At 55.6% G+C, this 27,963-nt stretch overlaps 1 protein-coding gene across 2 annotated transcripts; it reads right to left on the bottom strand.

The window, feature by feature from the left end:
* Window positions 1-47: 47 nt before the first annotated feature.
* On the bottom strand, window positions 48-26,945 carry LOC143836911 (BPI fold-containing family B member 1-like). Of its 2 annotated transcripts, none has more exons than XM_077336369.1 (16): window positions 26,849-26,945; window positions 22,818-22,944; window positions 20,871-21,036; window positions 19,398-19,505; window positions 17,636-17,794; window positions 16,600-16,690; window positions 16,355-16,406; window positions 14,896-14,987; window positions 13,778-13,939; window positions 13,608-13,649; window positions 12,667-12,816; window positions 11,520-11,587; window positions 10,099-10,144; window positions 9,635-9,698; window positions 8,716-8,792; window positions 48-473 (listed from the first exon to the last, which is right to left on the bottom strand). In XM_077336369.1, exons 2-16 carry the CDS (start codon window positions 22,927-22,929, stop codon window positions 423-425), a joined length of 1,440 nt encoding a protein of 479 aa, XP_077192484.1. In that variant the 5' UTR covers window positions 22,930-22,944; window positions 26,849-26,945; the 3' UTR covers window positions 48-422. The 2 variants fall into 2 exon arrangements, with proteins under 2 accessions (XP_077192484.1, XP_077192485.1); XM_077336370.1 differs by lacking the exon at window positions 26,849-26,945 and adding an exon at window positions 25,290-25,352.
* Between the last annotated feature and the right edge of the window lie 1,018 nt (window positions 26,946-27,963).

Below are 27,963 nucleotides of genomic sequence, written 5' to 3'. Positions count from 1 at the left end.
AGCCGAAATAACAGACCCTGGAAACGGGGTGGTTTTGCAAAGGGGGATGTTTATTGACATTGTCAGAGAAGCAAGCGGAACGTCTCAGAAACTCAACAGAAGAACCCGTCCTCACAAAAGTCAGCCTTCACGTGACAGAATTCCAACAAAACTTCATTTCTAAACGGCCGAAATCATGGTTTTCAAAGTCAGCGGCTGAATGCTGGCTGGTGGGATTTCTCCCTTTCACCCTTTGGAAATGTGAAGAGCTAGACGCAGTGTCCGTGGTGGACAGTCAGGGTCTCCGCTTGCAAAATCTGTGTCTATCCTCAGTCAAGAATCAGCCAGCCAAAGGTGCAGGGTTCAAAGAGCAGGGTTCAAAGGGGGGGGGGTCGTGAGACAAGGAAGGGGGTCCTCTGAACGCGGCCACTGTGTCAATCCATTCAGGCGCTGACGGGGGCCATGCCGCGCTGGACGACAAGGAAGAGGGCATCCTGTGGAAGGAAGACACCATGTTCATCCCGTCTCATTGAATGGGTTTTCTCCTAGAACTGCATCCCCACCTCAGTGGCTCTCATGGCACTAGTGCAATCATGCGCAGCTGGAGGACAAGGTGCTCAAAGAGAACCAACACCAGAAGGCACAACCGAGGGAAGACCCTGGACTCTATGACCTATGAAGGCCCTGGCCTCCCTGCCCTGTGGCTGGCCCTGCAGAGGAACTGGCTGGCCCCTGGGTGAGACAGGAGGCTGGACTGGAGGGACCCTCCCTGGCCTGACCCAGCAGGGCTCTTCTGAGGGTCTTCTCAGGGGAAGGCCTCGGCCTCCCTGCCCTGTTGCTGGCCCTGCAGAGGAACTGGCTGGCCCCTGGGTGAGACGGGAGGCTGGACTGGAGGGACCCTCCCTGGCCTGACCCAGCAGGGCTCTTCTGAGGGTCTTCTCAGGGGAAGGCCTCGGCCTCTCTGCCCTGTGGCTGGCCCTGCAGAGGAACTGGCTGGCCCCTGGGTGAGACGGGAGGCTGGACTGGAGGGACCCTCCCTGGCCTGACCCAGCAGGGCTCTTCTGAGGGTCTTCTCAGGGGAAGGCCTCGGCCTCTCTGCCCTGTGGCTGGCCCTGCAGAGGAACTGGCTGGCCCCTGGGTGAGACGGGTGGCTGGACTGGAGGGACCCTCCCTGGCCTGACCCAGCAGGGCTCTTCTGAGGGTCTTCTCAGGGGAAGGCCTCGGCCTCTCTGCCCTGTGGCTGGCCCCTGGGTGAGAGGGGAGGCTGGACTGGAGGGACCCTCCCTGGCCTGACCCAGCAGGGCTCTCCTGAGGGTCTTCTCAGGGGAAGGCCTCGGCCTCTCTGCCCTGTGGCTGGCCCTGCAGAGGAACTGGCTGGCCCCTGGGTGAGACGGGAGGCTGGACTGGAGGGACCCTCCCTGGCCTGACCCAGCAGGGCTCTTCTGAGGGTCTTCTCAGGGGAAGGCCTCGGCCTCTCTGCCCTGTGGCTGGCCCTGCAGAGGAACTGGCTGGCCCCTGGGTGAGACGGGAGGCTGGACTGGAGGGACCCTCCCTGGCCTGACCCAGCAGGGCTCTTCTGAGGGTCTTCTCAGGGGAAGGCCTCGGCCTCTCTGCCCTGTGGCTGGCCCTGCAGAGGAACTGGCTGGCCCCTGGGTGAGACGGGAGGCTGGACTGGATGGGCCCTCCCTGGCCTGACCCAGCAGGGCTCTTCTGAGGGTCTTCTCAGGGGAAGGCCTCGGCCTCTCTGCCCTGCTGCTGGCCCTGCAGAGGAACTGGCTGGCCCCTGGGTGAGATGGGAGGCTGGACTGGATGGGCCCTCCCTGGCCTGACCCAGCAGGGCTCTTCTGAGGGTCTACTCTGGGGAAGGCCTCGGCCTCCCTGCCCTGTGGCTGGCCCTGCAGAGGAACTGGCTGGCCCCTGGGTGAGACGGGAGGCTGGACTGGATGGGCCCTCCCTGGCCTGACCCAGCAGGGCTCTTCTGAGGGTCTTCTCAGGGGAAGGCCTCGGCCTCTCTGCCCTGTGGCTGGCCCTGCAGAGGAACTGGCTGGCCCCTGGGTGAGACGGGAGGCTGGACTGGAGGGACCCTCCCTGGCCAGACCCAGCAGGGCTCTTCTGAGGGTCTTCTCAGGGGAAGGCCTCGGCCTCTCTGCCCTGTGGCTGGCCCTGCAGAGGAACTGGCTGTCCCCTGTGAGAGACGGGAGGCTGGACTGGAGGGACCCTCCCTGGCCTGACCCAGCAGGGCTCCGCTGAGGGTCTTCTCAGGGGAAGGCCTCGGCCTCTCTGCCCTGTGGCTGGCCCTGTAGAGGGACTGGCTGGCCCCTGGGTGAGACGGGAGGCTGGACTGGAGGGACCCTCCCTGGCCAGACCCAGCAGGGCTCTTCTGAGGGTCTTCTCAGGGGAAGGCCTCGGCCTCTCTGCCCTGTGGCTGGCCCTGCAGAGGAACTGGCTGGCCCCTGGGTGAGACGGGAGGCTGGACTGGAGGGACCCTCCCTGGCCTGACCCAGCAGGGCTCTTCTGAGGCTCTTCTCAGGGGAAGGCCTCGGCCTCTCTGCCCTGCTGCTGGCCCTGCAGAGGAACTGGCTGGCCCCTGGGTGAGATGGGAGGCTGGACTGTATGGGCCCTCCCTGGCCTGACCCAGCAGGGCTCTTCTGAGGGTCTACTCTGGGGAAGGCCTCGGCCTCCCTGCCCTGTGGCTGGCCCTGCAGAGGAACTGGCTGGCCCCTGGGTGAGACGGGAGGCTGGACTGGATGGGCCCTCCCTGGCCTGACCCAGCAGGGCTCTTCTGAGGGTCTTCTCAGGGGAAGGCCTCGGCCTCTCTGCCCTGTGGCTGGCCCTGCAGAGGAACTGGCTGGCCCCTGGGTGAGACGGGAGGCTGGACTGGAGGGACCCTCCCTGGCCAGACCCAGCAGGGCTCTTCTGAGGGTCTTCTCAGGGGAAGGCTTCGGCCTCTCTGCCCTGTGGCTGGCCCTGCAGAGGAACTGGCTGTCCCCTGTGAGAGACGGGAGGCTGGACTGGAGGGACCCTCCCTGGCCTGACCCAGCAGGGCTCTTCTGAGGGTCTTCTCAGGGGAAGGCCTCGGCCTCTCTGCCCTGTGGCTGGCCCTGCAGAGGAACTGGCTGGCCCCTGGGGGAGACGGGAGGCTGGACTGGATGGGCCCTCCCTGGCCTGACCCAGCAGGGCTCTTCTGAGGGTCTAGTCTGGGGAAGGCCTCGGCCTCCCTGCCCTGTGGCTGGCCCTGCAGAGGAACTGGCTGGCCCCTGGGTGAGACGGGAGGCTGGACTGGATGGGCCCTCCCTGGCCTGACCCAGCAGGGCTCTTCTGAGGGTCTTCTCAGGGGAAGGCCTCGGCCTCTCTGCCCTGTGGCTGGCCCTGCAGAGGAACTGGCTGGCCCCTGGGTGAGACAGGAGGCTGGACTGGAGGGGCCCTCCCTGGCCTGACCCAGCAGGGCTCTTCTGAGGGTCTTCTCAGGGGAAGGCCTCGGCCTCTCTGCCCTGTGGCTGGCCCTGCAGAGGAACTGGCTGGCCCCTGGGTGAGATGGGAGGCTGGACTGGAGGGACCCTCCCTGGCCTGACCCAGCAGGGCTCTCCTGAGGGTCTTCTCAGGGGAAGGCCTCGGCCTCCCTGCCCTGTGGCTGGCCCTGCAGAGGAACTGGCTGGCCCCTGGGTGAGATGGGAGGCTGGACTGGAGGGACCCTCCCTGGCCTGACCCAGCATGGCTCTTCTGAGGCTCTTCTCAGGGGAAGGCCTCGGCCTCTCTGCCCTGTGGCTGGCCCTGCAGAGGAACTGGCTGGCCCCTGGGTGAGATGGGAGGCTGGACTGGATGGACCCTCCCTGGCCTGACCCAGCAGGGCTCTTCGGAGGGTCTTCTCAGGGGAAGGCCTCGGCCTCTCTGCCCTGTGGCTGGCCCTGCAGAGGACAAGGCTGGCCCCTGGGTGAGACGGGAGGCTGGACTGGAGGGACCCTCCCTGGCCTGACCCAGCAGGGCTCTTCTGAGGGTCTTCTCAGGGGAAGGCCTCGGCCTCTCTGCCCTGTGGCTGGCCCTGCAGAGGAACTGGCTGGCCCCTGGGGGAGACGGGAGGCTGGACTGGAGGGACCCTCCCTGGCCTGACCCAGCAGGGCTCTTCTGAGGGTCTTCTCAGGGGAAGGCCTCGGCCTCTCTGCCCTGTGGCTGGCCCTGCAGAGGAACTGGCTGGCCCCTGGGTGAGACGGGAGGCTGGACTGGAGGGACCCTCCCTGGCCTGACCCAGCAGGGCTCTTCTGAGGGTCTTCTCAGGGGAAGGCCTCGGCCTCTCTGCCCTGTGGCTGGCCCTGCAGAGGAACTGGCTGGCCCCTGGGTGAGACGGGAGGCTGGACTGGATGGGCCCTCCCTGGCCTGACCCAGCAGGGCTCTTCTGAGGGTCTTCTCAGGGGAAGGCCTCGGCCTCTCTGCCCTGCTGCTGGCCCTGCAGAGGAACTGGCTGGCCCCTGGGTGAGATGGGAGGCTGGACTGGATGGGCCCTCCCTGGCCTGACCCAGCAGGGCTCTTCTGAGGGTCTACTCTGGGGAAGGCCTCGGCCTCCCTGCCCTGTGGCTGGCCCTGCAGAGGAACTGGCTGGCCCCTGGGTGAGACGGGAGGCTGGACTGGATGGGCCCTCCCTGGCCTGACCCAGCAGGGCTCTTCTGAGGGTCTTCTCAGGGGAAGGCCTCGGCCTCTCTGCCCTGTGGCTGGCCCTGCAGAGGAACTGGCTGGCCCCTGGGTGAGACGGGAGGCTGGACTGGAGGGACCCTCCCTGGCCAGACCCAGCAGGGCTCTTCTGAGGGTCTTCTCAGGGGAAGGCCTCGGCCTCTCTGCCCTGTGGCTGGCCCTGCAGAGGAACTGGCTGTCCCTGTGAGAGACGGGAGGCTGGACTGGAGGGACCCTCCCTGGCCTGACCCAGCAGGGCTCCGCTGAGGGTCTTCTCAGGGAAGGCCTCGGCCTCTCTGCCCTGTGGCTGGCCCTGTAGAGGGACTGGCTGGCCCCTGGGTGAGACGGGAGGCTGGACTGGAGGGACCCTCCCTGGCCAGACCCAGCAGGGCTCTTCTGAGGGTCTTCTCAGGGGAAGGCCTCGGCCTCTCTGCCCTGTGGCTGGCCCTGCAGAGGAACTGGCTGGCCCCTGGGTGAGACGGGAGGCTGGACTGGAGGGACCCTCCCTGGCCTGACCCAGCAGGGCTCTTCTGAGGCTCTTCTCAGGGGAAGGCCTCGGCCTCTCTGCCCTGCTGCTGGCCCTGCAGAGGAACTGGCTGGCCCCTGGGTGAGATGGGAGGCTGGACTGTATGGGCCCTCCCTGGCCTGACCCAGCAGGGCTCTTCTGAGGGTCTACTCTGGGGAAGGCCTCGGCCTCCCTGCCCTGTGGCTGGCCCTGCAGAGGAACTGGCTGGCCCCTGGGTGAGACGGGAGGCTGGACTGGATGGGCCCTCCCTGGCCTGACCCAGCAGGGCTCTTCTGAGGGTCTTCTCAGGGGAAGGCCTCGGCCTCTCTGCCCTGTGGCTGGCCCTGCAGAGGAACTGGCTGGCCCCTGGGTGAGACGGGAGGCTGGACTGGAGGGACCCTCCCTGGCCAGACCCAGCAGGGCTCTTCTGAGGGTCTTCTCAGGGGAAGGCTTCGGCCTCTCTGCCCTGTGGCTGGCCCTGCAGAGGAACTGGCTGTCCCCTGTGAGAGACGGGAGGCTGGACTGGAGGGACCCTCCCTGGCCTGACCCAGCAGGGCTCTTCTGAGGGTCTTCTCAGGGGAAGGCCTCGGCCTCTCTGCCCTGTGGCTGGCCCTGCAGAGGAACTGGCTGGCCCCTGGGGGAGACGGGAGGCTGGACTGGATGGGCCCTCCCTGGCCTGACCCAGCAGGGCTCTTCTGAGGGTCTACTCTGGGGAAGGCCTCGGCCTCCCTGCCCTGTGGCTGGCCCTGCAGAGGAACTGGCTGGCCCCTGGGTGAGACGGGAGGCTGGACTGGATGGGCCCTCCCTGGCCTGACCCAGCAGGGCTCTTCTGAGGGTCTTCTCAGGGGAAGGCCTCGGCCTCTCTGCCCTGTGGCTGGCCCTGCAGAGGAACTGGCTGGCCCCTGGGTGAGACAGGAGGCTGGACTGGAGGGGCCCTCCCTGGCCTGACCCAGCAGGGCTCTTCTGAGGGTCTTCTCAGGGGAAGGCCTCTGCCTCTCTGCCCTGTGGCTGGCCCTGCAGAGGAACTGGCTGGCCCCTGGGTGAGATGGGAGGCTGGACTGGAGGGACCCTCCCTGGCCTGACCCAGCAGGGCTCTCCTGAGGGTCTTCTCAGGGGAAGGCCTCGGCCTCCCTGCCCTGTGGCTGGCCCTGCAGAGGAACTGGCTGGCCCCTGGGTGAGATGGGAGGCTGGACTGGAGGGACCCTCCCTGGCCTGACCCAGCATGGCTCTTCTGAGGCTCTTCTCAGGGGAAGGCCTCGGCCTCTCTGCCCTGTGGCTGGCCCTGCAGAGGAACTGGCTGGCCCCTGGGTGAGATGGGAGGCTGGACTGGATGGACCCTCCCTGGCCTGACCCAGCAGGGCTCTTCGGAGGGTCTTCTCAGGGGAAGGCCTCGGCCTCTCTGCCCTGTGGCTGGCCCTGCAGAGGACAAGGCTGGCCCCTGGGTGAGACGGGAGGCTGGACTGGAGGGACCCTCCCTGGCCTGACCCAGCAGGGCTCTTCTGAGGGTCTTCTCAGGGGAAGGCCTCGGCCTCTCTGCCCTGTGGCTGGCCCTGCAGAGGAACTGGCTGGCCCCTGGGGGAGACGGGAGGCTGGACTGGAGGGACCCTCCCTGGCCTGACCCAGCAGGGCTCTTCTGAGGGTCTTCTCAGGGGAAGGCCTCGGCCTCTCTGCCCTGTGGCTGGCCCTGCAGAGGAACTGGCTGGCCCCTGGGTGAGACGGGAGGCTGGACTGGAGGGACCCTCCCTGGCCTGACCCAGCAGGGCTCTTCTGAGGGTCTTCTCAGGGGAAGGCCTCGGCCTCTCTGCCCTGTGGCTGGCCCTGCAGAGGAACTGGCTGGCCCCTGGGTGAGACGGGTGGCTGGACTGGAGGGACCCTCCCTGGCCTGACCCAGCAGGGCTCTTCTGAGGGTCTTCTCAGGGGAAGGCCTCGGCCTCTCTGCCCTGTGGCTGGCCCTGCAGAGGAACTGGCTGGCCCCTGGGTGAGACGGGTGGCTGGACTGGAGGGACCCTCCCTGGCCTGACCCAGCAGGGCTCTTCTGAGGGTCTTCTCAGGGGAAGGCCTCGGCCTCTCTGCCCTGTGGCTTGCCCTGCAGAGGAACTGGCTGGCCCCTGGGTGAGACGGGTGGCTGGACTGGAGGGACCCTCCCTGGCCTGACCCAGCAGGGCTCTTCTGAGGGTCTTCTCAGGGGAAGGCCTCGGCCTCTCTGCCCTGTGGCTGGCCCTGCAGAGGAACTGGCTGGCCCCTGGGTGAGACGGGAGGCTGGACTGGAGGGACCCTCCCTGGCCTGACCCAGCAGGGTTCTTCTGAGGGTCTTCTCAGGGGAAGGCCTCGGCCTCTCTGCCCTGTGGCTGGCCCTGCAGAGGAACTGGCTGGCCCCTGGGTGAGACGGGTGGCTGGACTGGAGGGACCCTCCCTGGCCTGACCCAGCAGGGCTCTTCTGAGGGTCTTCTCAGGGGAAGGCCTCGGCCTCTCTGCCCTGTGGCTGGCCCTGCAGAGGAACTGGCTGGCCCCTGGGTGAGACAGGAGGCTGTACTAGATGGACCCTCCCTGGCCTGACCCAGCAGGGCTCTTCTGAGGCTCTTCTCAGGGGAAGGCCTCGGCCTCTCTGCCCTGTGGCTGGCCCTGGAGGGACCCTCCCTGGCCTGACCCAGCAGGGCTCTTCTGAGGGTCTTCTCAGGGGAAGGCCTCGGCCTCTCTGCCCTGTGGCTAGCCCTGCAGAGGAACTGGCTGGCCCCTGGGTGAGATGGGAGGCTGGACTGGAGGGACCCTCCCTGGTCTGACCCAGCAGGGCTCTCCTGAGGGTCTTCTCAGGAGAAGGCCTCGGCCTCTCTGCCCTGTGGCTGGCCCTGCAGAGGAACTGGCTGGCCCCTGGGTGAGACGGGAGGCTGGACTGGAGGGACCCTCCCTGGTCTGACCCAGCAGGGCTCTTCTGAGGGTCTTCTCAGGGGAAGGCCTCGGCCTCTCTGCCTTGTTGTTGTTCTCCAGGGGAACTGACTGGACACTGTCAGACAAGATGTCGGACTAGATGAGCCCTCTCTGGTCTCATAGAATCATAGAATCTTAGAGTTGGAAGGGGCCATACAGGCCATCTAGTCCAACCCCCTGCTCAACGCAGGATTAGCCCTAAGCATCCTAAAGCATCCAAGAAAAGTGTGTATCCAACCTTTGCTTGAAGACTGCCAGTGAGGGGGAGCTCACCACCTCCTTAGGCAGCCTATTCCACTGCTGAACTACTCTGACTGTGAAATTTTTTCCCCTGATATCTAGCCTATATCGTTGTACTTGTAGTTTAAACCCATTACTGCGTGTCCTCTCCTCTGCAGTCAACGGAAACAACATCCTGCCCTCCTCCAAGTGACAACCTTTCAAATACTTAAAGAGGGCTATCATGTCCCCTCTCAACCTCCTTTTCTCCAGGCTGAACATTCCCAAGTCCCTCAACCTATCTTCATAGGGCTTGGTCCCTTGGCCCCAGATCATCTTCGTCGCTCTCCTCTGTACCCTTTCGACATATCCTTCTGAGCGTGCTTGTCTGACTGCCCTCCCCCCGTCCCCAGCTGAATCATTACCTTGCCTGCAACAACCTGCATCGAGTCCACGCCCAGGTTGTGCACCAAGGGAATCGGGATCCCTTCAGCCAGAATCCCTGGAAGGAAGAGTGAGACAGATGTCTGAGGGCCAGAAGTAGCTTCTGGTGATGTTTCTTTTGGAGATCTCTGAATTCTGGACTCTCAGACGTTAATTTTAGGCCCAGTAGAAGCAGGTCAAAATGACCGTGAGAAAAGAACACAACCTAGGAGCATCTTGCAGACCTCTGCCTTCCGGGGCGCATTCTGGCTTCTTCTCTGCTAAGCCACGGAGCAGAGGAACTCTGGCTGGGCTTAGGCCTAACTTGGTGGCCCTGCCATGCTTGTTTATGGAGGACTAAGACCCTTCAGGGTTTGGAGCTCCTTCCCTGTGAGGAAAGGCTGGAGAGTCAAGGACTTTTCAGTTACAACAGAAATGAGCATTTGGGGGTGGGAGGAGGTGAGAGAGAGACTTATAAAATGATGCCCGGGGTGGAGAGGGTTGGCCAAGAGCACTTTCTCTCCCAAAGGACTAGGACTCAAGGGCAGCTGGTGAAGGGGCTGGGTGGGAGATTCAGGATGGACAAACGGAAAGGCTATCTGGTGGGGTGGGGGTCACACAGAGGAGGGGCAAGATCTTCTGTCAACACAGCCTCGACCCAAAGCCTGGCAGAAGAGCTCCATCTTGCAGGCCCTGTGGAACTGTAACAGCTCCAGCCGGGCCCTCAGCTCTCCCGGGAGCTCATTCCAGCAGGCAGGGGCCACGGCTTCCCACGGGCCCAGGATCACCGACTTATTAGAACCCACAGAACAGAAAAGCCTCGTGGGGGAAATAGGGACCCTGGACTGGACCCAGAATGGCCTCCATTGTGCAGATCCCTCCTCCGTGCCAGAGACAGACCAGCGGGGACCCAGCACTTACTGTTCACGTACGGCACGAGGTAGGTGGACATCACCCTTGTGAGCATACCGGTCAGATGCTGAGCCTGGAACAGAGAGAAACCAGGGAACAAGGGAAATGAGGCTCCAGGGGCAACAAGCAAGCCAGAGCGACCAGAGACAGGGAGGGACTAGGGTCTGGGAGAGCCCCCTCGGACAGTCAGACGCTCTCTGCCTAAACTACCTCACAGGGCTGTTGTAAAGATAAAATAGAAAACTTGAGAAACTTTGGCAGAAAAGTGGGGGGCAATTTAAATAAATAATGCCCAGGTGATTTGCTGGAGACAATTAGAAGAGTTGGGGGTTATACCCCACTTTGGGGGTTTATACCCCACTTTTTTTTTTTTGCAATCTACTTCTTGGCCGATGCACTCAGGATCACGCTCCTATGACTGGGCCCAGCTCTGCTCTATTAACCTAATCTCCCGACAGAAACGTGTTACTTACGTCAAAGTTTCCAATGGAGGAGCTCAGTAGACTGATACTCTCAATGCTGGGGGGAAAACCACAATAAAGCAGGAACATTAAAGAAACCCTGAAACTGTCCCCTTGGTGTTTTCTACAGACCTTTGTGGGATGTTCTACATTTTACAGCAGGGACATTTTTGCGGGATGGGATCCCCTCGCTTAGGTAGGCCTTGGCAACTTCAAGAGCCTTACGGGAGGGCGGTACAGAAACACGATACAACAACTAATTAAATAAGCGGGTGGACGACTGCAGGAAGCTCTTTTGTTGGGCTGCCCTAGACGTTCACGCAGAAACTACCGGGGGACTAGGACACAGCAGGCGGATTCTGGTCAAGGCTGAGCCATTGGTAAATGTACCTTGCACACAACCGCTGTGTCCCATGGAAGGGGCTGGTTATGCTCTTTGAGGGCCTTCCTGGCTTCATCTCTGAAGGCCCATCTCCTCTTATATGCCACTGTGGCCCCCACGCTGTGAAATGGGGTCCCTGAGGAGGTTCAGGCAGAGCGCTCTTCGGAAATCTTCAGGAGGTGCTAGAAGTCCATGTCCCTCAGGAGGGCTTCTGGGGGGGCCGTCAAGCTGAGTCCAACCCAGGGCAGCCCTATGACTGACCGACCTCGAAAATGCCTAATCTCAAGCAACCTGGCTCAGGTGGCGTCAGTCTTCTCCTCCTGCTGCCTTTCCTAGCCTGAATTGTCTTCTTGCGGTCAAAGGACGACAGTCTCGGTTGACCCATTTGAGGGAGAAAAGGGATGCAAGCGTAGAGAGCTTCAGGAGCAGAGGTCCATGAGTGGCTGCCAGCCACAAGTTCCCGAGGGAATGCTCTCTCTGGGGCAGGGGATGTTCCGTCTTCTTGGGGCTCGGTGGGCCATGGTGGGAGGGCTTCTGGAGTTCTGGCCCTGTTGGTGGACCCCCTGAGTTTTGGCCACCACCTGACACAGAGTGTTGGATTGGAGGGGCCACTGGCCTGACCCAACAGGGCTTCTCTTCTGTTCTCATACGGAGCAGACGTTCATCACTGGTTCTTAGCCATAAGGCATAGAGGGAACAGGCCGTCAGTGGCTGTGCTGCTCTGTATTCTCAGTACTTGGAGAGCGACCCTGGGAGGCCTTCTGGAGTTCTGGCTCTCTGGTGGACCTCCTGGTGGCCCCTGGGCTTGGAGGGGCCTGGAGGGGCCCCTGGCCAGATCCAACAGGGCTTCTCTGGTGTTTCTCTGACACTCTGGCATTCTACCCTGCTAAGGACCCTCCCCTCCCAGGCTGCACCCCCATGCCTCCAGGAATTTTTGGATTGGGTGTCGGCAACCCTAGTTGGGTCTCCAGAATACGTCCAGATTAAAGCTGCAGTGGGAAAGGGCCAGAGAAGAGGGCTTGAGCTAAAAAGCGACGCTTGGCATTTTTACCTTGGTGTGTGAAGACTGAGGATGAGTTTCCCACCGGAGACAGAGGGATGAGCAAGCAAAACAAGGTTCTGTGGTTGAAAAACGAGACAGCTGTTAGCACCAAAGGCCGCTGCCAGGAGAGACACGCCAGCCGAGAGTGAACTAAACCCCGGAAACCAAACCCAGAAAGCTCCCAGCAAAGGAAGTGGGGAACACGGAAGACCCTTTCAGACGTTGCCATCCCAGCTGCTGCAGAAGGACTTGGGGGGCGGTTTTCAAGGCCTCCAAGGTGGCCTTATCTGTTCCAGGTATTTCCTCCCTGTAGGCCTTTCGCTGCCCTTTGGCTCCTGCCTCTCTTTTTCGACTTTCTGCCTCTCTCGTCCCTCGTTTTGTGCTTTTGCAAGGAACAAAGAGCATCAGTCTGAAGCAGAGAGAGGAGCCTGGAGCAATACAAGACGAGGCCAAGGAACAAACTCTTGCAGCCCCACTGCACCAAAAGTACCAGCATGGGAACGGGTGCTTTGAACCAGGGGGTGCTGCTGGGGAAGGTTTCTTGGCTGGTTCCATGATAGTTGGACCTCTTCCATGTGGTCCTTCAGCCAGCAAGGAAGGGAGGGAGAGGCCTAACCAGGGATTCCCATGTTCCATACAAACGCTTCAAGCAGAGTTTAATTCTCCTTGGAATATTATGGAACAGTTTTTATTTGGAGGCACACAGAAAATGCTCAGCCCTAGGCTGGCGAACCACAGGTAGCCTTGAGTGGGTCACGGAGAACAAATCTGGAGTCCAATGACACCTTCAAGATGGACAAAGTGCATTCTTCAGATACTTGAAGAAGCGTGCCTGCACACACACAGTTATATCCAGAATAAGTTTGTTGGTCTTGAAGGGGGCACGTGACTCCAACCTTGGGCCACAAAGAGTTTGCAGTTGGGGAGGGGGGTCCCAAGGCAAGGGGGTCCAGGCACCATTCAAGAATCATGCTTCAGGATCCCTTTCAACGTCGCCGAGAGGGTAGGGGGTGCAACTCCAAGCCTCGTTCAGGGCAGCATTTGGAGGCACCGCCAGGACCCCCTTAGGCCGGCCTTGAGCCAAGACAGAGGAGAGAGAGGGACGGATGAGGACCAACGTTCAAGCCAGGGTTGGTCTCCCCGGCCTCCTACTCACAATGCGGATGACAAAAAGGGGCCCGTAAGCTCCCACTGGGTTTTCCCTGTAGGCCCGGATCTCGATGGGCAGCCGCACTTGGATCCTCCCGACGGCCAGGGATAGCGAGAGAGTCCCAGTCCTGATCTGCAGCGCCTGGACATCGTGAGCCTGCAAGGTTCGAGGGTGGGAGAGGTGTCAGTGCAGCCAAGAATGTATCATTCATCCATGCCATCAATATTCTGGCGCATTATTATGCGGACTCAAAAGTCTGGTGGCTTTAGAATCATAGAATCATAGAGTTGGAAGGGGCCATACAGGCCATCTAGTCCAATCCCCTGCTCAACGCAGGATCAGCCCTAAGAATCATAGAATCATAGAATCATAGAGTTGGAAGGGGCCATACCGGCCATCTAGTCCAACCCCCTGCTCAACGCAGGATCAGCCCTAAGAATCATAGAATCATAGAATCATAGAGTTGGAAGGGGCCATACAGGCCATCTAGTCCAACCCCCTGCTCAACGCAGGATCAGCCCTAAGAATCATAGAATCATGGAAGGGGCCATACAGGCCATCTAGTCCAACCCCCTGCTCAACGCAGGATCAGCCCTAAGAATCATAGAATCATAGAGTTGGAAGGGGCCATACAGGCCATCTAGTCCAACCCCCTGCTCAACGCAGGATCAGCCCTAAGAATCATAGAATCATAGAGTTGGAAGGGGCCATACAGGCCATCTAGTCCAACCCCCTGCTCAACGCAGGATCAGCCCTAAGAATCATAGAATCATAGAGTTGGAAGGGGCCATACAGGCCATCTAGTCCAACCCCCCGCTCAACGCAGGATCAGCCCTTTGCCTGTAGAGGCTACACCATGCTGCCTTTCCCTGGGGAAATAGAGGATGGCAGGGGGGGGGGACATAGGACAGTGTGGAGGGTGGAGGGGGGAGTGAAGATGTACTCACCCGTGGCAGCACGGCTGCGATCTCTTGTCTGAAGGGAGGATCCTGGAAAGAAATGTCAAAAAGAGAACGTGAAGAGGCAGAGGGCTGGATGGACCAAGCAGGGGCTGGATCCTCGCAAAGGGTCTCTCCCAAGCAGAACCTTCCCCCCCCACCCCCGCTTTCCGGCTCACCTTGCCTTGACTGCCAAGAGTTAAGGTCTGGGCAGGCAGGAGAGTCTCCAACATGGAGGCCACATAGTTGTGGCTCAAGGCCATATTCAAGCGAGAGTCCCCCCGGGACACGGAAGGAAGTGGGGCAGAGATGCTGTGTCCTTCAGGCATCGGCACATTACCCTGGGGAGAGAGAAGGAGGAAGAGTTGGCCGTGCAGAGAAGCACAGGCTGCCAGAAGCACGATGCATGCACTGCATACCAGGCCAGGAAGCAGCAGCTGATCCTTGCACCCGCCCACCCCAGTAGGGCCAGTTCCAGGTTTTGGGGGATGGAAGAAGCCACCATGCTCTTCACCATCACTCTGGTAGCTCAGTTTCTGCAGTGGCTCTTTCACCTCCCCACGGACAGGTGTTCCCCTGAGGGAGATTATCAACCTCTCCCTTATATCGGGAGAATTCATTCAGCGGGTCAAGGAAGCAGTGGTTCACCCTCTTCTGAGAAAACCATCGCTGGATCTGCAGGACCCCACCAGCTACCACCTAGTATCGCATCTTGCACTCCTGGGTCCCAGCTCCTAGCATTTTTGGAGGAAACTTTGGCCCTTGATCCATGCCAGTCTGGCTTCCGTCCTGGCCATGGGGTGGAGACCCCATGACAGATGATCTCCCACGCCAGCAACAACAACAATAATAATAATTTTGTCTTATAAGGATGCGTGTTAGATTTTGAATGCCAGAAAACAGCAATGGGAAAAGCAGTCCTCTGGGCCAGGAGGCCAGCCGTTCTCAACTTTTTTACTCTTGAGGAACCCCTGAAATATCCTCCAGGCTCAAGAAACCCCAGAAGTGGCACAATGAGGCAGAATAGGGGTTGGAACCCCCCTCCCCTCCTCCCAGGCCCATCACTGGCCATTTTGGGAGGGGAGGGGCAAGTCGACATGACCACATATGGTCACCTCACCCGATCAACGTTAAGCAAATTAAATTATCTATCCATCTATCCATCCATCTATTCCCACCCATTTGGGTATCCCTTCCAGGACAGTCTAGAGCCCTGATTGAGAAAGCCTGCTGTAGGCAGAAAGCCAGAGACCACCCCTCCAAGGGCCTTCTCACCCCATGAACCTCCTGGGCTTACCCCATAAACCATCTGCAAGCTGCCATCATGGAGACGGAACGACTCGGGCGTCAGTTGGAACCTTTCATTGTGCATTTGGGAAGTGAAGGACCCTGAGGGGAAACAGGGAAACAGGAGCAGGAGTCATCATTGCAGCAGTAAAAAAGGCAAATGCCATTTTGGGCTGTATCAACAGGGGCATCACATCAAAATCACAAGATGTCATAGTCCCATTGTATACAGCACTGGTCAGACCACACCTGGAGTACTGTGTGCAGTTCTGGAGGCCTCACTTCAAGAAGGAAAAAATGTTCTCAGTCAGAGTAGTTCAGCAGTGGAATAGGCTGCCTAAGGAGGTGGTGAGCTCCCCCTCACTGGCAGTCTTCAAGCAAAGGTTGGAGACACACTTTTCTTGGATGCTTTAGGATGCTTAGGGCTGATCCTGCGTTGAGCAGGGGGTTGGGCTAGATGGCCTGTATGGCCTCTTCCAACTCTATTATTCTGTGATTCTTTGATCACCTGACTGCAGAGAAACAAGGAGGACTTCCGGAGCTCTACCCAATCACACAGTGGGACCCCTACTCGGGCTCTAAGAACTAGCTAAGGAGCAGAGGGGGAAATTATGGGCTGAGCGTCTCCTTGGAAGGTTCCAGCTTCTGTCTCTGTTAGAAGTATCAGGTGGTCAATACAGGAAAGACCTTTCTCGGCCCGAGACCCTGGAGAGCGGCTGCCAATCTGAGTAGACAACACTGACCTTGAGAGACCAATGGTCTGCTTCAATATCAAGCAGCTTCATGTGTGTCCTTTGACAAGGGTAGAGCTCAGTGGTAGAGCCTCTGCCTGGCCTGCAGAAGGTCCCAGGTTCAATCCCCAACAACTCCAGTTAAGAGGACGAGGCAGGAGATGAAGTGAAAGCTCTCTGCCAGAGGAGCTGGAGATCCACAGCTGTTGTGGGTCCACCTGTTTTCACAATATCATTGTCCAGGTAAGCCATTCTGTAAAATTCCATCACTCAGGGAACAGACGGTGGTGACAGAGAGGGACAGAGCAGCGTCTCCTCTAAGATAGGCAGAAGAAGCACCTCATAGAGCTGCAGCACCTTTCTGTTAACACTTGGAGGGGCAACTAAGAGGATCCAAGATTTTCAGATTCTGAGAACCGAGGCTCTGACCTGATCATTTCCAATTTCATTGTGCCATGCAGGGAGAGCACAGAGACCATTTCCGCACTAGCAAAATCACTAGGATTGTCATTTCCGAAAAATCTGAAGTTTTTAAAAAACAATTGTGTTACAACGCTGTAACTATAAAACTATAGTCTTGCTCGTTACGCTGCAGCTACACTCTGGGGTGGGTCCCCGAGGAAGGGCGCTTTGGTTCTCAAAAGGGTAGCCCATCTCTAAAGTTCTGCTGGCCTCAAAACTTGCTTTCCATCCATCAGGATTTGGGGAGGAGAAGGGACCAAGCGGCAAGGAGCTTACCTTGAAGCAAGTCCAGCACACTTTGCACTAATCCATTTGCCAGCGGGCAGAGCTGGAAAGAGGAAAAGCAAAAAAGAGTGGTGAGTGGGCAGGCTGGGCCAGTGGGCATTGATGCCCACTCCCCTCCAGCCTCAACAGAGGCCTTCCCCACTATCTCCAGCAGGCCCAACGTGGAGGCTGGCAGCCCCTTGAGCAGCCCCTCTGCTTGAGAAGAGAACCTGAGGGTAGCCGTGCCTCAGACTTACTTCCTTCTGCAGGAGGTGTGGAACGGTCTTCTCCACAATGTCCGTCACCAGCCTCACAACTTTGTTGACAAGTTGGAAGAGAGGATTGACACTGAAACAGACATGGAAGACGAGTTTCTGTGGCGGGCAGAAATGGCTTTAAAAGTCCAGCACTCCAACTGGTGGGCCCACGGCTGTTCCCCCAGAGTGTGGTTTTTCCTTTGCCAAACATGCCTCTTGCATATTCTCTTCAAATAAGTTGTCTCAGAACCTGGAGGCAGACGTCATCCTGCATTTATTGCCTCAAGGTTCCACTGCTTTGGCCTTGGGACACAGCCCAGACTGACCCACAGTCAGTTTTCATCCATTGACTGATTAATAATCCTGTCGTGGATCATTGAAAACACAGAGAAGGTTTTAAAAGGAAGGGGTGTCCCCATAGCAGAACTTGTAAGCTGGACCAGGGGGCACTTCCGGGACTGAATACGGAGAAACGGCACAGTGTCCCAACTGGCCAAGAGGTCTGACAAGGACGTGTCTCTTCTGCAGAACACGGCGTAAGGAGAGCTGGGTTATGTGGAAAGGTGGATTGCCAACTGGTGGAAGGGACACGAGCAACTAGAGAAATGCAGAGGACACTACAATACTGAGTTACAGCAGGCAAGCTGGCCCGCTTCTGTGACAGGCTCCCCTTGCACGTATGGGATATTTCACAGGCAATTTCTTCAGGGAGGGAGGGAGGGAGGGAGGGAGGGAGGAAGGAAGGAAGGAAGGAAGGAAGAAGGGGAGGAAGGAAGGAAGGAAGGAAGGAAGGAAGGAAGGAAGGTAGGTAGGTAGGAAGGAAGGAAGGAAGGAAGGAAGGAAGGAAGGAAGGAAGGAAGGAAGGAAGGAAGGAAGGAAGGAAGAAGGGGAGGAAGGAAGGAAGGAAGAAGGGGAGGAAGGAAGGTAGGTAGGTAGGAAGGAAGGAAGGAAGGAAGGAAGGAGGGAGGGAGGGAGGAAGGAAGGTTTGAGCATAGGACAGAGAGGTGCGGCAAGACGAAGAGACACTCTTACTCACTTTTCAAGGACTGTGACTCTCAGGTGACCCGGATTGTTCTGGCAGTTTTCGATGGTCAGCTTAATGTGGCCAGTGTAGGGGTCCTTGACCAGCCGGACTCCCACTTGAACGTCCAGGTACAACTTCAGGTGGACGAGCTTGACCGCTAGGTGGAGAGGGCTGTACATGGGAAGGAAAGACAACCGAGCCAGGTGAACAGGTGGTGCAGGGCGGCCCAAATCAACTGTTCCCCAAATAGGGGCTGTGCTGGGGGATGAGTGCTGTATGCTTAGGGTTGCCAACTGGCGATTTGGGGGTGGAGCCTGGAGTTTGAGGCAGGCACGCAGCAGGGACGTCATGCCCCAGACAGCCATTTTCTTCAAGGCATCAGAACCCTGTAGCTTGGAAATCAGTGGTAATTCCGGGAGAACTCCATGATTCACCTAGAGGCTGGCAACCCTCGGTGTACCCTGCTTCTTCACCTGGAGGCCAACCTATTGTTTCTGGAGTGTGAGGTTTCTGTGAGCCCACTGAGTCACACTGCTGACTCATGTTCAGTTTCTGGTCTTCTAAGACCCCTAGACTCTAGGGCCTAGAGCTTTTTCACACATACTACTGCCAAGACAGGTCTCCCCTGTCCTATAATAACGCATTTGATTTTTCATGCCTAAATGCAAAACTTTACATTTTTCATTTTAGCCCAGTTTTCCAGCTTGTCAAGATCATCCTGTATCCTGATTCTGTCTTCTGCTGTGTTTGCTACCCCTCCCGGTTTAGTATCATCTGCAGATTTAATAAGTACCTCCTCTAAACCCTCATCCAAATCATTTATCAATATGTTGAACAACACAGAACCCAGAAGAGATATCTGAGGCTCTCCACTTGTCACTCTTTTCCAAGAGGATGGTGAACAATTTACAAGCACCCTTTTGCTATGATCTGTCAACCAATTCTTGAACCACCTAACAGGAATAGGATCCATACTGCATTTTCAATAAGAATATCATGTCGAACTATATCAAAAGCCTTACTGAAATCAAGGTAAACTATGTCCACAGCATCCCCCTGATCTAGCAAGGTGGTAACTTTCTCAAATAGAGATAAGGTTAGTCTGACATGACTTGTTCTTGAGGAAGTCATGATGACTCTTAGTAATTACAGCCATCTGCTCTAGCTGCTCAAGGACTATTTGATGATTTGTGCTAAAATTTTGTTAACTATAGATGTCAAGCTGATGGGTCAATAGTTACCCGGATGTTCCTTTTTCCCCTTCTTGAAGAAGGGGCCAACATTTTCCTACCTCCAATCTTTTGGCACTTCCCTTGGTCTTCAAGAATTGTCAAAAATAACGGGCAGAGGTTCAGAAATTACATATGCAAGTTCATTTAGAAGTTCTTTTAGATGTAGAAGGAGCTCTGTGATGCACAACTCATGCAGAACAGGCCAACATGCCAAGTTGTCTCCATATCAAAAAGACGTTTCAGCTGGAAGCGATTCACACACTTAGCAGCAAATTGACAAATTCCGAATGACTGGAGATGGACAAAGCTAGCAATTCCTATGGCATGTGGGACTCATCCTTGCATGGGGATATTCTATGGCCATGCCCCCCCCAGGATGGGCTGTGGGTCTCCGCTGTCTCAGACAGTTGCCCTGGATACCCTTCCACCAGAGATCTCGCCGAATTAGGCTGCCCCCTGCCCCCACCCCAAGGACCCCCATCACAGTGCAAGCTTTCCAGTCTGCCCCACCACACTTGGAAGGACGAGGGAAGCCCACGTACCATTTCACCTCCAGCTCTATGTCGGCCGGGATGGTGATAATCAACCTCGTTTCGTCTTTGTCTAACTTGACGTCCAGTTCGAGGAGAGACACTTTCTTGATTTTCACTCTGCGGGAAGGAAGGGAGGGAGGGAAGGAGGGAGGCATTCAAGAAAATAGTTACAGGGGGTTGTCATGTTGGTCTGCAGGAGAAGAGCAGGATTCGCTCAAAAGGAGCAGCTCAAAAAGCAATGAGATTTTTTTTTGGGGGGGGGAGGGTTGAGTTTTCAAATGTCAAGGCTCCTTTTGATGGACAAGGTAAGGTGACCAGATTGTCCCACTTTTGGAGGGACGTCTGGGGGCACCTGGCAAATTGTACTTATGTTGCAAGTAAAATATATATATATATTACAGTACTATTTTTGCGTTCTATGCGTTCTATGGACATTGTTGCTGCTCCATATAGACCAGATTTTTAATCAAGACCCCCCCCCCACCCGGATCAATGATGTCCTGCTTTACCAATCTTAAAATTTGGTCACCTTAGGATAAGGAGGGTGAGATCATATTTTCTTAATTATTGTTCTGTAAAGAGAAGCTTAGTGTACTAGACTGTTCCATAACAAAAGGCCCCAAAACTTGTTCTTGACTTTATCTGGTATGTTCCATTCTCAAGGCCAGAGACAATTGTTAATGTTGCCAGAGGACTGAGAAAGAAGGGGAAATTGCCTTTGGTAACCTTTTCCCTGTGACTTAGCCTAATGGCAATGGGGTGGGGTCCTGGGGGATGTGCAAGGGGTGGGGACCCCAGGTTATTGGTTTGACCCAAAGGACATCATCTTTCCCGGCCTTCAATGGAATATTATAAAGTCTCATGCAATCCTTTGTTCTGCACACAGATTTCGGAAATTTGGGATATGCCCCTGTGTCTGTATTTCTGCTACAGTAAAAATATGAAAATTTCCTCTCTCATTGTGATTTTTGGGACGGCAAAGGGACCTAATTGAGCCGCTTGGCTATCACTTTTGTCAGGGTGGAACCTGACAACAGGTCCTACGCCCAAAGCTCATCTCCCCCAAATCCTGTTGCTCTCTCAGGTGACGCCGGAGTCGGAACTAGAAGAACGGGATGCTTCTCCCCTGAGGCTGCCTGGACCCACTGGGCCCTGGAGGGGGAGGGGAGGAGGGTTCCTAGCATCAGGATGGGAACTTCCTGATGATATGGGAGGGGGGCCCCGGAGAAGACAGGGACCTTGATGAGGTACCTTGCCACAGAGTCCCCCCTCCAAAGCATCCACCTTATCCTGGGGAACGGATCTGCTTAGTGAGGAGATGAGCCACAATTCCAGGGGATCCCCAGGTCCCGCCTGGAGGTTGGCATCCCTATCCTCCCCTCCTTGGCTGCCAACCGAGAGCCTTTGCCCTCCTGGGGGTCTCAACACACAACGGACATTCCTGGTCTGAGGTCCTCTGCTCCGTGGCTGTCTTGTGCTTACCCTAAGAGCCCAACAACCACTTTGTTCACCAAGCCCCCCAGGAGGGGAATCCCTGATAGGAAGCCCCCTCCGCTGCTTTGTCGCATCCCGTTTTTGATGACACCTTCCAGGGGCAGGCGTTGGAGATGATCCGTGAAGTCCTGAGAGTTCATCCGTTGGGAAATCACTGAAATCAAAGGGCAAAGGACAGGGTGAGGGGTTGCCACAGAGGGGGGCTTTTTTTGGGGGGTGGGGTGGGTGGAAGTGTTGTAGGATTATTTGGCAGCCACACAAATAGAGGCCTGCAGGAGACACCCTGTAGAGCAACCCAACCTGTTCACGGCTTGAGGAGAACCTTCAGAGCTGGTGGTCGGGGCAGGTGGCCAGCTCCAGGATGGGGCAAACCTGGAGAATTTGGGGCAGGGCCTGCAGAGTGCAGGGTTTGCGGGAGGGGAAGAGCTTCAGTGGGGTGTCATGCCCTATAGCCTGTCTTCTAAGCAGCCATTTTCTCCAGGGGGATTAGTGTCTCTTGCCTGGACAGGAGCCGGAATTCCTGGGGACTGGCATCTCTAGGTCAGAGCCCCATCAGGAGAGCGGGGTTGAGATACTACAGCAGGCAGTCAAGCTACCAATCCCCTCCCAAGTCCAATTTAAGGCACTGGTTTTGACGTCTGAAGCCCTTCTATATGGCTTGGGCCTTGCGTGTCTGAACAGCCAACGGGGATGACCTGGAAGTGACATAGGCAGGTTAGGAACATTGAAGGGTTGTCTGTTTTGGGGGGGAAACTCTATGGTAGAATTAATTTTGAACATAGAGTTCCTGGCGATTCCTAGAGTTGCCCCCAAAGTCAGATAATTTGCTATAGTAATCATCAGAAACTCCATGGACAGAACTTCTGGTAAGTAGCATCATCTGGGGAGGAGTGTCATTATCTGGGCATGAAATTGGGGTCACTGTGGGTGGGCAGGGAGCTGTGCATTCCTGAATTCTGCAGGAGGTTGGACTATTTGACCCTCGAGATCCCTTCCAACTCTATGATCCGATGATTCTAAGACCTTGTATATCTTCTGATTATCATTTATTGTTATTTATTTATCATTATTATTTATCATTACAAAGTATTAAAATACTTTGGCCACCTCATGAGAAGGAAGGAAGGACTCCCTGGAGAAGAGCCTGATGCTGGGAGCGATCGAGGGCAAAAGAAGAAGGGGACGACAGAGAATGAGGTGGCTGGATGGAGTCACTGAAGCAGTAGGTGCAAACTTAAATGGACTCCGGGGAATGGGAGAGGGCAGGAAGGCCTGGAGGGTCATTGTCCATGGGGTCGCGATGGGTTGGACATGACTTCGCACCTCACAACAAAATTTATCATTACATTTTTATGCTGTCCTTCCAGAAAGCTCAGGGCAGCTTACATGCTGCTAAAAACATACAATATAAATCTGGCTAAAACATTTCCAGAGAAAATTTAAAACCATCTATTTAAATAGACAAAATCCGTTTATTTCCATATCTTTTTTTTTTTGTTACATTTCAAACTGTCCCTCCTAAATAGGCTCAGGTGGTGCACAAGATATTACAATTCTCTATCAATAAAACATTTATCATTCGTCCACAGAATGATCACATGGACACTTCCCACCCGCCCCTCGCCCCCCGCCCCTGCTTTCCATGTCCGGTCTGCTGTAACTGGTGATGTCCAACCATGAGCAGGACGATGGGGGCCCTCCATAATGGAGGAGGAGAAGGAGAAGAAAGTTGGGTCTTCTATGCCGCTTTCCTCTACCCGAAGGAGTCTCAAAGCGGCTTCCAATCGCCTTCCCTTCCCTCTCCCCACAACAGACACCCTGTGAGGTGGGTGATTTTGCTCTCTTGCAATTTTCTCGGAAGGGACAGACCCAGCATCTGTAGCCCCCCCCCCCTCCCGGAGTCTCCTGTGCAAACGGTGCCAACTCCAGACTTACGCTGGTGAAGCATTTCCGGGCTGAAGTTTGCAATGGCCAGAGGGGATCCATTTCCTTGGGCGTTCTGGGCCAGCAGGCCACAGAGGACGAGAAGGCAGAGGAAGGGCAGCATCTTCGGACCTTGGACCTGTTTCAAAATATCCCCGGTCAGTCCTGTCAGCAAAGCATGCGCTGGGAGTCTTGGGAGGAGACAACTTGGAGCGTTAGTGAGAGAATAACGGCCAAGGTAGGGAGGCAAAGAAACCCAGCTGTGCCCGTGCAAAGGAGTTCTCAGTGAGATGGGGAGACGAGGAAGTTCAGGCAGCTGGGCCATGAGGGGGCTCTGGTTTGGCAGCCCCCCCCCCAAAAAAAAGGTTTGGAGCATGTGTAGAAGCCAAGCTGAGAGCCTCCGTCAACAATATAAACAGCATCAACATCCCCACAACTTCTCTTTGGGCAAAGATCGGTGCGAAGAGCAAGATTCATGTCTAAGAGCACCTTAGAGACCAACACAATTTTGGGGGCATGAATTTTCGAGAATCGAAGTTCCCTTTGTCAGAAACCCGAGGCAAAGAATCCATTGAACTACGGACCACTGGGAAATAGAGTGGCCCCTCTTTTATTTTTTAAAGACGACATTCCAAAGATTCCACAGGAGCATCTTGCTTCTACAGGGACCCAAGAAAACAAATTCTCCTTCTCCCTTATCATAGTTTCACGTGGGTGGTGGCAGCTGTGTTAGCCTGCAGTAGAAGCTTCACATCCAGCACTTCCTTAGAGACCGACACCATTTTGGAGGGGATAGGCTTTCAAGAGTCAAAGTATGTGGCAAAGAGAGCTTTGATTCTCAAAAAGGTGATACCTTGGAAACCTGGCTGACCTTCATGGTGCTAGTGGACTCAAATCCTCCTTGCTTAAGTTCGCTAATGCAAAGGTTTTTTTTAGCATTGCCATTTATTTTTGCACAGGGTAGGCAGCTCTAAATGGATCGCACTGAGCCACGTGACAGTAAACACTATCCAAGGGCCATGGTTCAGCGGTAGAACATCTGCTTGGCTTGCAGAAGGTCCCAGGTTCAATCCCTAACATCTCCAGCTAAATAGGATCTGGCAGCAGGGGATGTGAGAGACCTCAGCCTGAGGCCATGGAGAGCTAGTAGACAATTACTGACTTTGATGGACCCAGCATCTGATTCCATAGAAGGCACCTTCATGTGTGTCTCAGGTTCAATTCCTGGCATCTCCAGTTGAAGGTACCAGGCAGGAGGTGATGTGAGAGACCTTCCTCTACAGCAGACCCCAGAGAGCAGCTGCCACTCTGAGTAGACAAGGCTGACCTTGGTGGATCAGTGTTCTGGTTCCATAGAAGGCAGCTTCAGGTGTGTCCCCTGATAGCAATTCCTTCACAAGTTGTCATTGACCAAGGGTTTGTCTCCCTGAAGTTGACTGGTTTCAGGAATCATAAACTCATCCAACCAAACTCTGAGCTGAATTAATTGTGGTTCTTAAAATCATCTCTCAAAGTCAAATTACTAAGCTGAAATTTTGCTTTGTTTGGAAATTGGAGAAACTGGGAAGACGGGAGCAAGAATCTTGTCAAATCTGAAGAACTTCTGGAAATCTCTCACTGGCCAAGGCCAGGTCATCAGACTGTATGGAATTCCTTTATCAGCAAGCAGATGACCAAATAAATCCCAGCAAAGTTTTAGCCTGGAGATCTTACGATTGTCTGGCTGACAGGCAGGACATATTTGGAGGTGGTTTGCCTATTGCCCCCACATCATGACCCCTCGTGTCCCTTGGTGGTCTCCCTCCCAAGGGCCAGTCAGGATCAACCCTGCTTAGCGTCCAGCTTGCCTGGGCTCTCCAGGTTAGGTTATCAACACATGAATTAAGATTGGGAAGCAGCAGGATTTCGAGATTTTGCTACATATGACGTGTCAGTCCAACTCCCATGAGTCACTAATATCAAATACACAATTGTTCCCTTTCCTTATAGCTAGAAAACGTATTTGTTAAAGATTTAGGCAAAGTTCACCAATTTGGCTTATTATTGCATTATGCAACTCTAAACACCCAAGCGTACTAATTTCTGGAATTCCAACAATTGTTAAAATGGTCATTGACGGTAGGGAGAGCCTGGAGGGTCATTCAGTAAATGCAGCATCAACCGTCACAAGAAACCTGCTAAACATTTTAAGATGGGGAAAATGAAGGGTTATGACTCCAAAATGATAAATTCTTTTACACCTGTCATAGGACATATTTGGACCAGGTATGCCTGTAGGTCTCTGATTCATTGACGTCACACACATCATTAAATGATGTGTTTTAACCGGTCCTCTGGGGAATATTTGGCAGCCCCTGGAATTTAATTTTTCATTCCAAACCTTCTCACCCAACAAAATCTCAGATCAGCTCCACAACAACAGCCTAAGGAAGAAAATCAACTGGAGGCAGTCGGACCGTCTCTCCGGAACCGCGTCTTCCTTACCGTAACTCTTGTGCAAAGTCAGGCCCTTCTCCTCCGAGGGCTCAGGAAAATTGGGCTGCTCTTTTATACCCCAAACAAGGAGGAAGAATGGCAGAGGTCCTTACGGCAAGATAATTGCACGAATAGGCAAATATTGGTATGTCGAAGCCTCCCGAATAAACAAATATTGATCAGCGGGTGACGGGCGGCTCCGAGATCAAAAGCTTGTGCTGAACTTTACTTAGGGTTCTTCTGTCACCAGGATGCCTTTTCTGCAGAGGGCTCAGCTGAAGTGGACCATGAACAGGAGACTAAGCCCCTTCTGGCAAAGGTTCAGATGCATGGGAGCCCAAGCCCGACATCACCGAGTTGGCGACGTGACCCTGCTGTGGGGCAATTCCGGGTTACTGCTTCGCTATTCTTAAGAGTCAATGTGGGGTGGCCACAGGGGTGGACTAAGAGTCTAGATGTTTGGCCTCAACAAGGAAGTGCATCTGCCTCACCTGGACATTTTCAGTGCTGCCCCTGCCTGGTGGAATGAGCTCCTAGAGCAGGGGTAGTCAAACTGCGGCCCTCCAGATGTCCATGGACTACAATTCCCTATTGCATTCGCTGGCAGGGGCTTCTGGGAATTGTAGTCCACGGACATCTGGAGGGCCGCAGTTTGACTACCCCTGTCCTAGAGAATCTCAGGGCTTTGATGGAGCTATCTCAGTTTTGCAGGGCCTGCAAGATGGAGCTCTTCCACCAAACCTTTGGTTGGGGCCAATGACTTAATAACATCTGTGGCCCTCCCCTACAAGATACCCCCACCGAGTGACACCCAGTCTGGAGACGTCTGGGCAGGGGATATATGGAGGCCACTTCTGCTTAAGGCAGCTATTTTCTTTTATATTCTTTTAGATTTACTGTTAATCTTAACCCACTTTGTGCACCACCCTGAGCCATATTGGGAAGGCGGGGTAGGTGTTGTTTATTAAACAACAACAGCAACAAGGACAACCGAGGTTCAAATCCCCACTTCTCCTCTGCGTGACCTCGGCCCATCACAAACCCTCAGCCTGGTCGGAAGGATGGGAGAAAGATGCTTTAGGCTGTTTGGAGCTCCATACCGGGAGAAATGAGCAACAGTAACAACAAAATATATGTTTTATCTCATACTGTGGGGTGGGACCCTAGGGATGCCAGCCTCCAGGTGGGGCCTGGGGATCCACTGGAATTATAGCTTATCTCCAGGCAACTGAGTTAAGTTCCTGTGAAGAAAATGGCAGCCTCGGGGGGTGGACTCCACAGCATTATGCTCCCCTGAGGTCCCTCCCTGTCCCAAATCTTGCCCACTCCTGGCTCCACCCCCAAAGTCCAGGTATGCTGCCCTAGCTGGCCACACCCAGTGGCAGCTGTGCAGGAAGGTGCCTGGGCTGCAGAGCCTAGCTGGAGTCCACACCAGAGCAAAGTCAAATTCTAGTCCAAGTCATTAGGAATCAAAGCAAGCAGAGTTAAGGGCAAGGCAAAGAGTATCCGAGGGAAAGCCAAGGTCAGAGTCCAGATAATCATAGATTCAACAAAGCCAGTCCAATTACCAGGTGTGTACTCGAAAGCCATTTGCCAGGAGTCAGGGGAGCCAAAGGGAGTCCGAAGTTTGCAGACCAAGGAATCCAAGCAGTTCAGGAGGGTTTCTGCATAGATTGCATCCACTATGAAGAGCTGCTGCTGTCTCTCTTAAAAGCAGCCCAGCTAATTGGCTGCACCTGGGGGAGGACTCACTCATATTCCCCAGGAGCTATCCCAGCTGGGCCCCATCTACTTTGATAGTGCCTGCATTCTCTGGCTCCTTCTGCATTCAGCAAACACCACCCTTCTGCTTCGTCTGCGTTGTTCAGGCGAGCAGTCAGGGCTGGAATACCTCTGCGGCTGCACCAAAGATGCCTCTTGAGAAGAGCCTGGCTGACTTGTGCTGCTTCCCCCTGCTGCACATTCAGAGGCCCCTCTCGCTTCTGCCAGAGTTGGCTCAGCTGCAGGCCCTGGTTGTGGCAACTCCTGGGAGATGGGAGGTGGCAACGGGGCATGACTCCAGGTGTTTCCCAATGAAGACCGGGATGACCCTAGACCCCAGAGCAGTTTGGGACTCTCACAAGTGGATCTCAATGCTCACAAGTAGGACATGGCGAGTAGGGGAAGGAGGTCTGAGGGCTGATTTGAATTTTGATCAAAACAGTGTGTGAAAGGGCCATAAAACATGTCCAAGTGTGCTTAAAGAATAAGAGGAAAACAATCTTGTTTGGCATAGCCAGTGTCAATTCTTGCATTTTACAGGAGGCAGAAGAGGGGAGTGGTGCTGCACAGGAGGTGAGCGGGGCTGTGGCTCAACAAGGCTTCCCCCCATTGGTGATTAGAGATTTGATTGGCGGTGCAGATTTTTAAAAATGTTGATTTTGGCAGCGGCTGTCACCCCAACAAAAAGGATCTGCACTGCATGACTGGAGGTCAGCTGCAGCAGCCATTTTGTGGCCAGCTCCACCTCCTGAAACCAGCAGCCATTTTGTGTCTGTGTCTCCCACAGTGTCCCCAAATCCCAAAGGTAGATCTAAAGCAGCCCCGGTTAGACAGGTCTAGGGTTGAGGCCGGGCAGCAAGGAAGATCTGTATGGCCCCCCTTCCAGGAGACAGTGTTGGGAATGGCAGCTTGCGGGGTCCAT

This window comes from Paroedura picta, chromosome 4, assembly GCF_049243985.1.
Source record: "Paroedura picta isolate Pp20150507F chromosome 4, Ppicta_v3.0, whole genome shotgun sequence".
In the NCBI taxonomy this organism is placed as follows: domain Eukaryota; kingdom Metazoa; phylum Chordata; class Lepidosauria; order Squamata; family Gekkonidae; genus Paroedura; species Paroedura picta.
The sequence above is the reverse complement of the archived record's forward strand: the minus strand, read 5'-3'. Positions and strand labels throughout refer to the sequence as shown.

Excerpts from the sequence above, each read along its gene's own strand:
- LOC143836911 (XM_077336369.1), bottom strand. The coding sequence starts at position 22,929 with ATGCTGCCCTTCCTCTGCCTTCTCGTCCTCTGTGGCCTGCTGGCCCAG. Across the intron at positions 21,037-22,817 it reads CCCGGAAATGCTTCACCAGC|TGATTTCCCAACGGATGAAC; the intron begins GTAAGTCTGGAG and ends CTTTGATTTCAG. Across the intron at positions 13,940-14,895 it reads GCTTGCAGATGGTTTATGGG|GGTAATGTGCCGATGCCTGA; the intron begins GTAAGCCCAGGA and ends CTCTCTCCCCAG.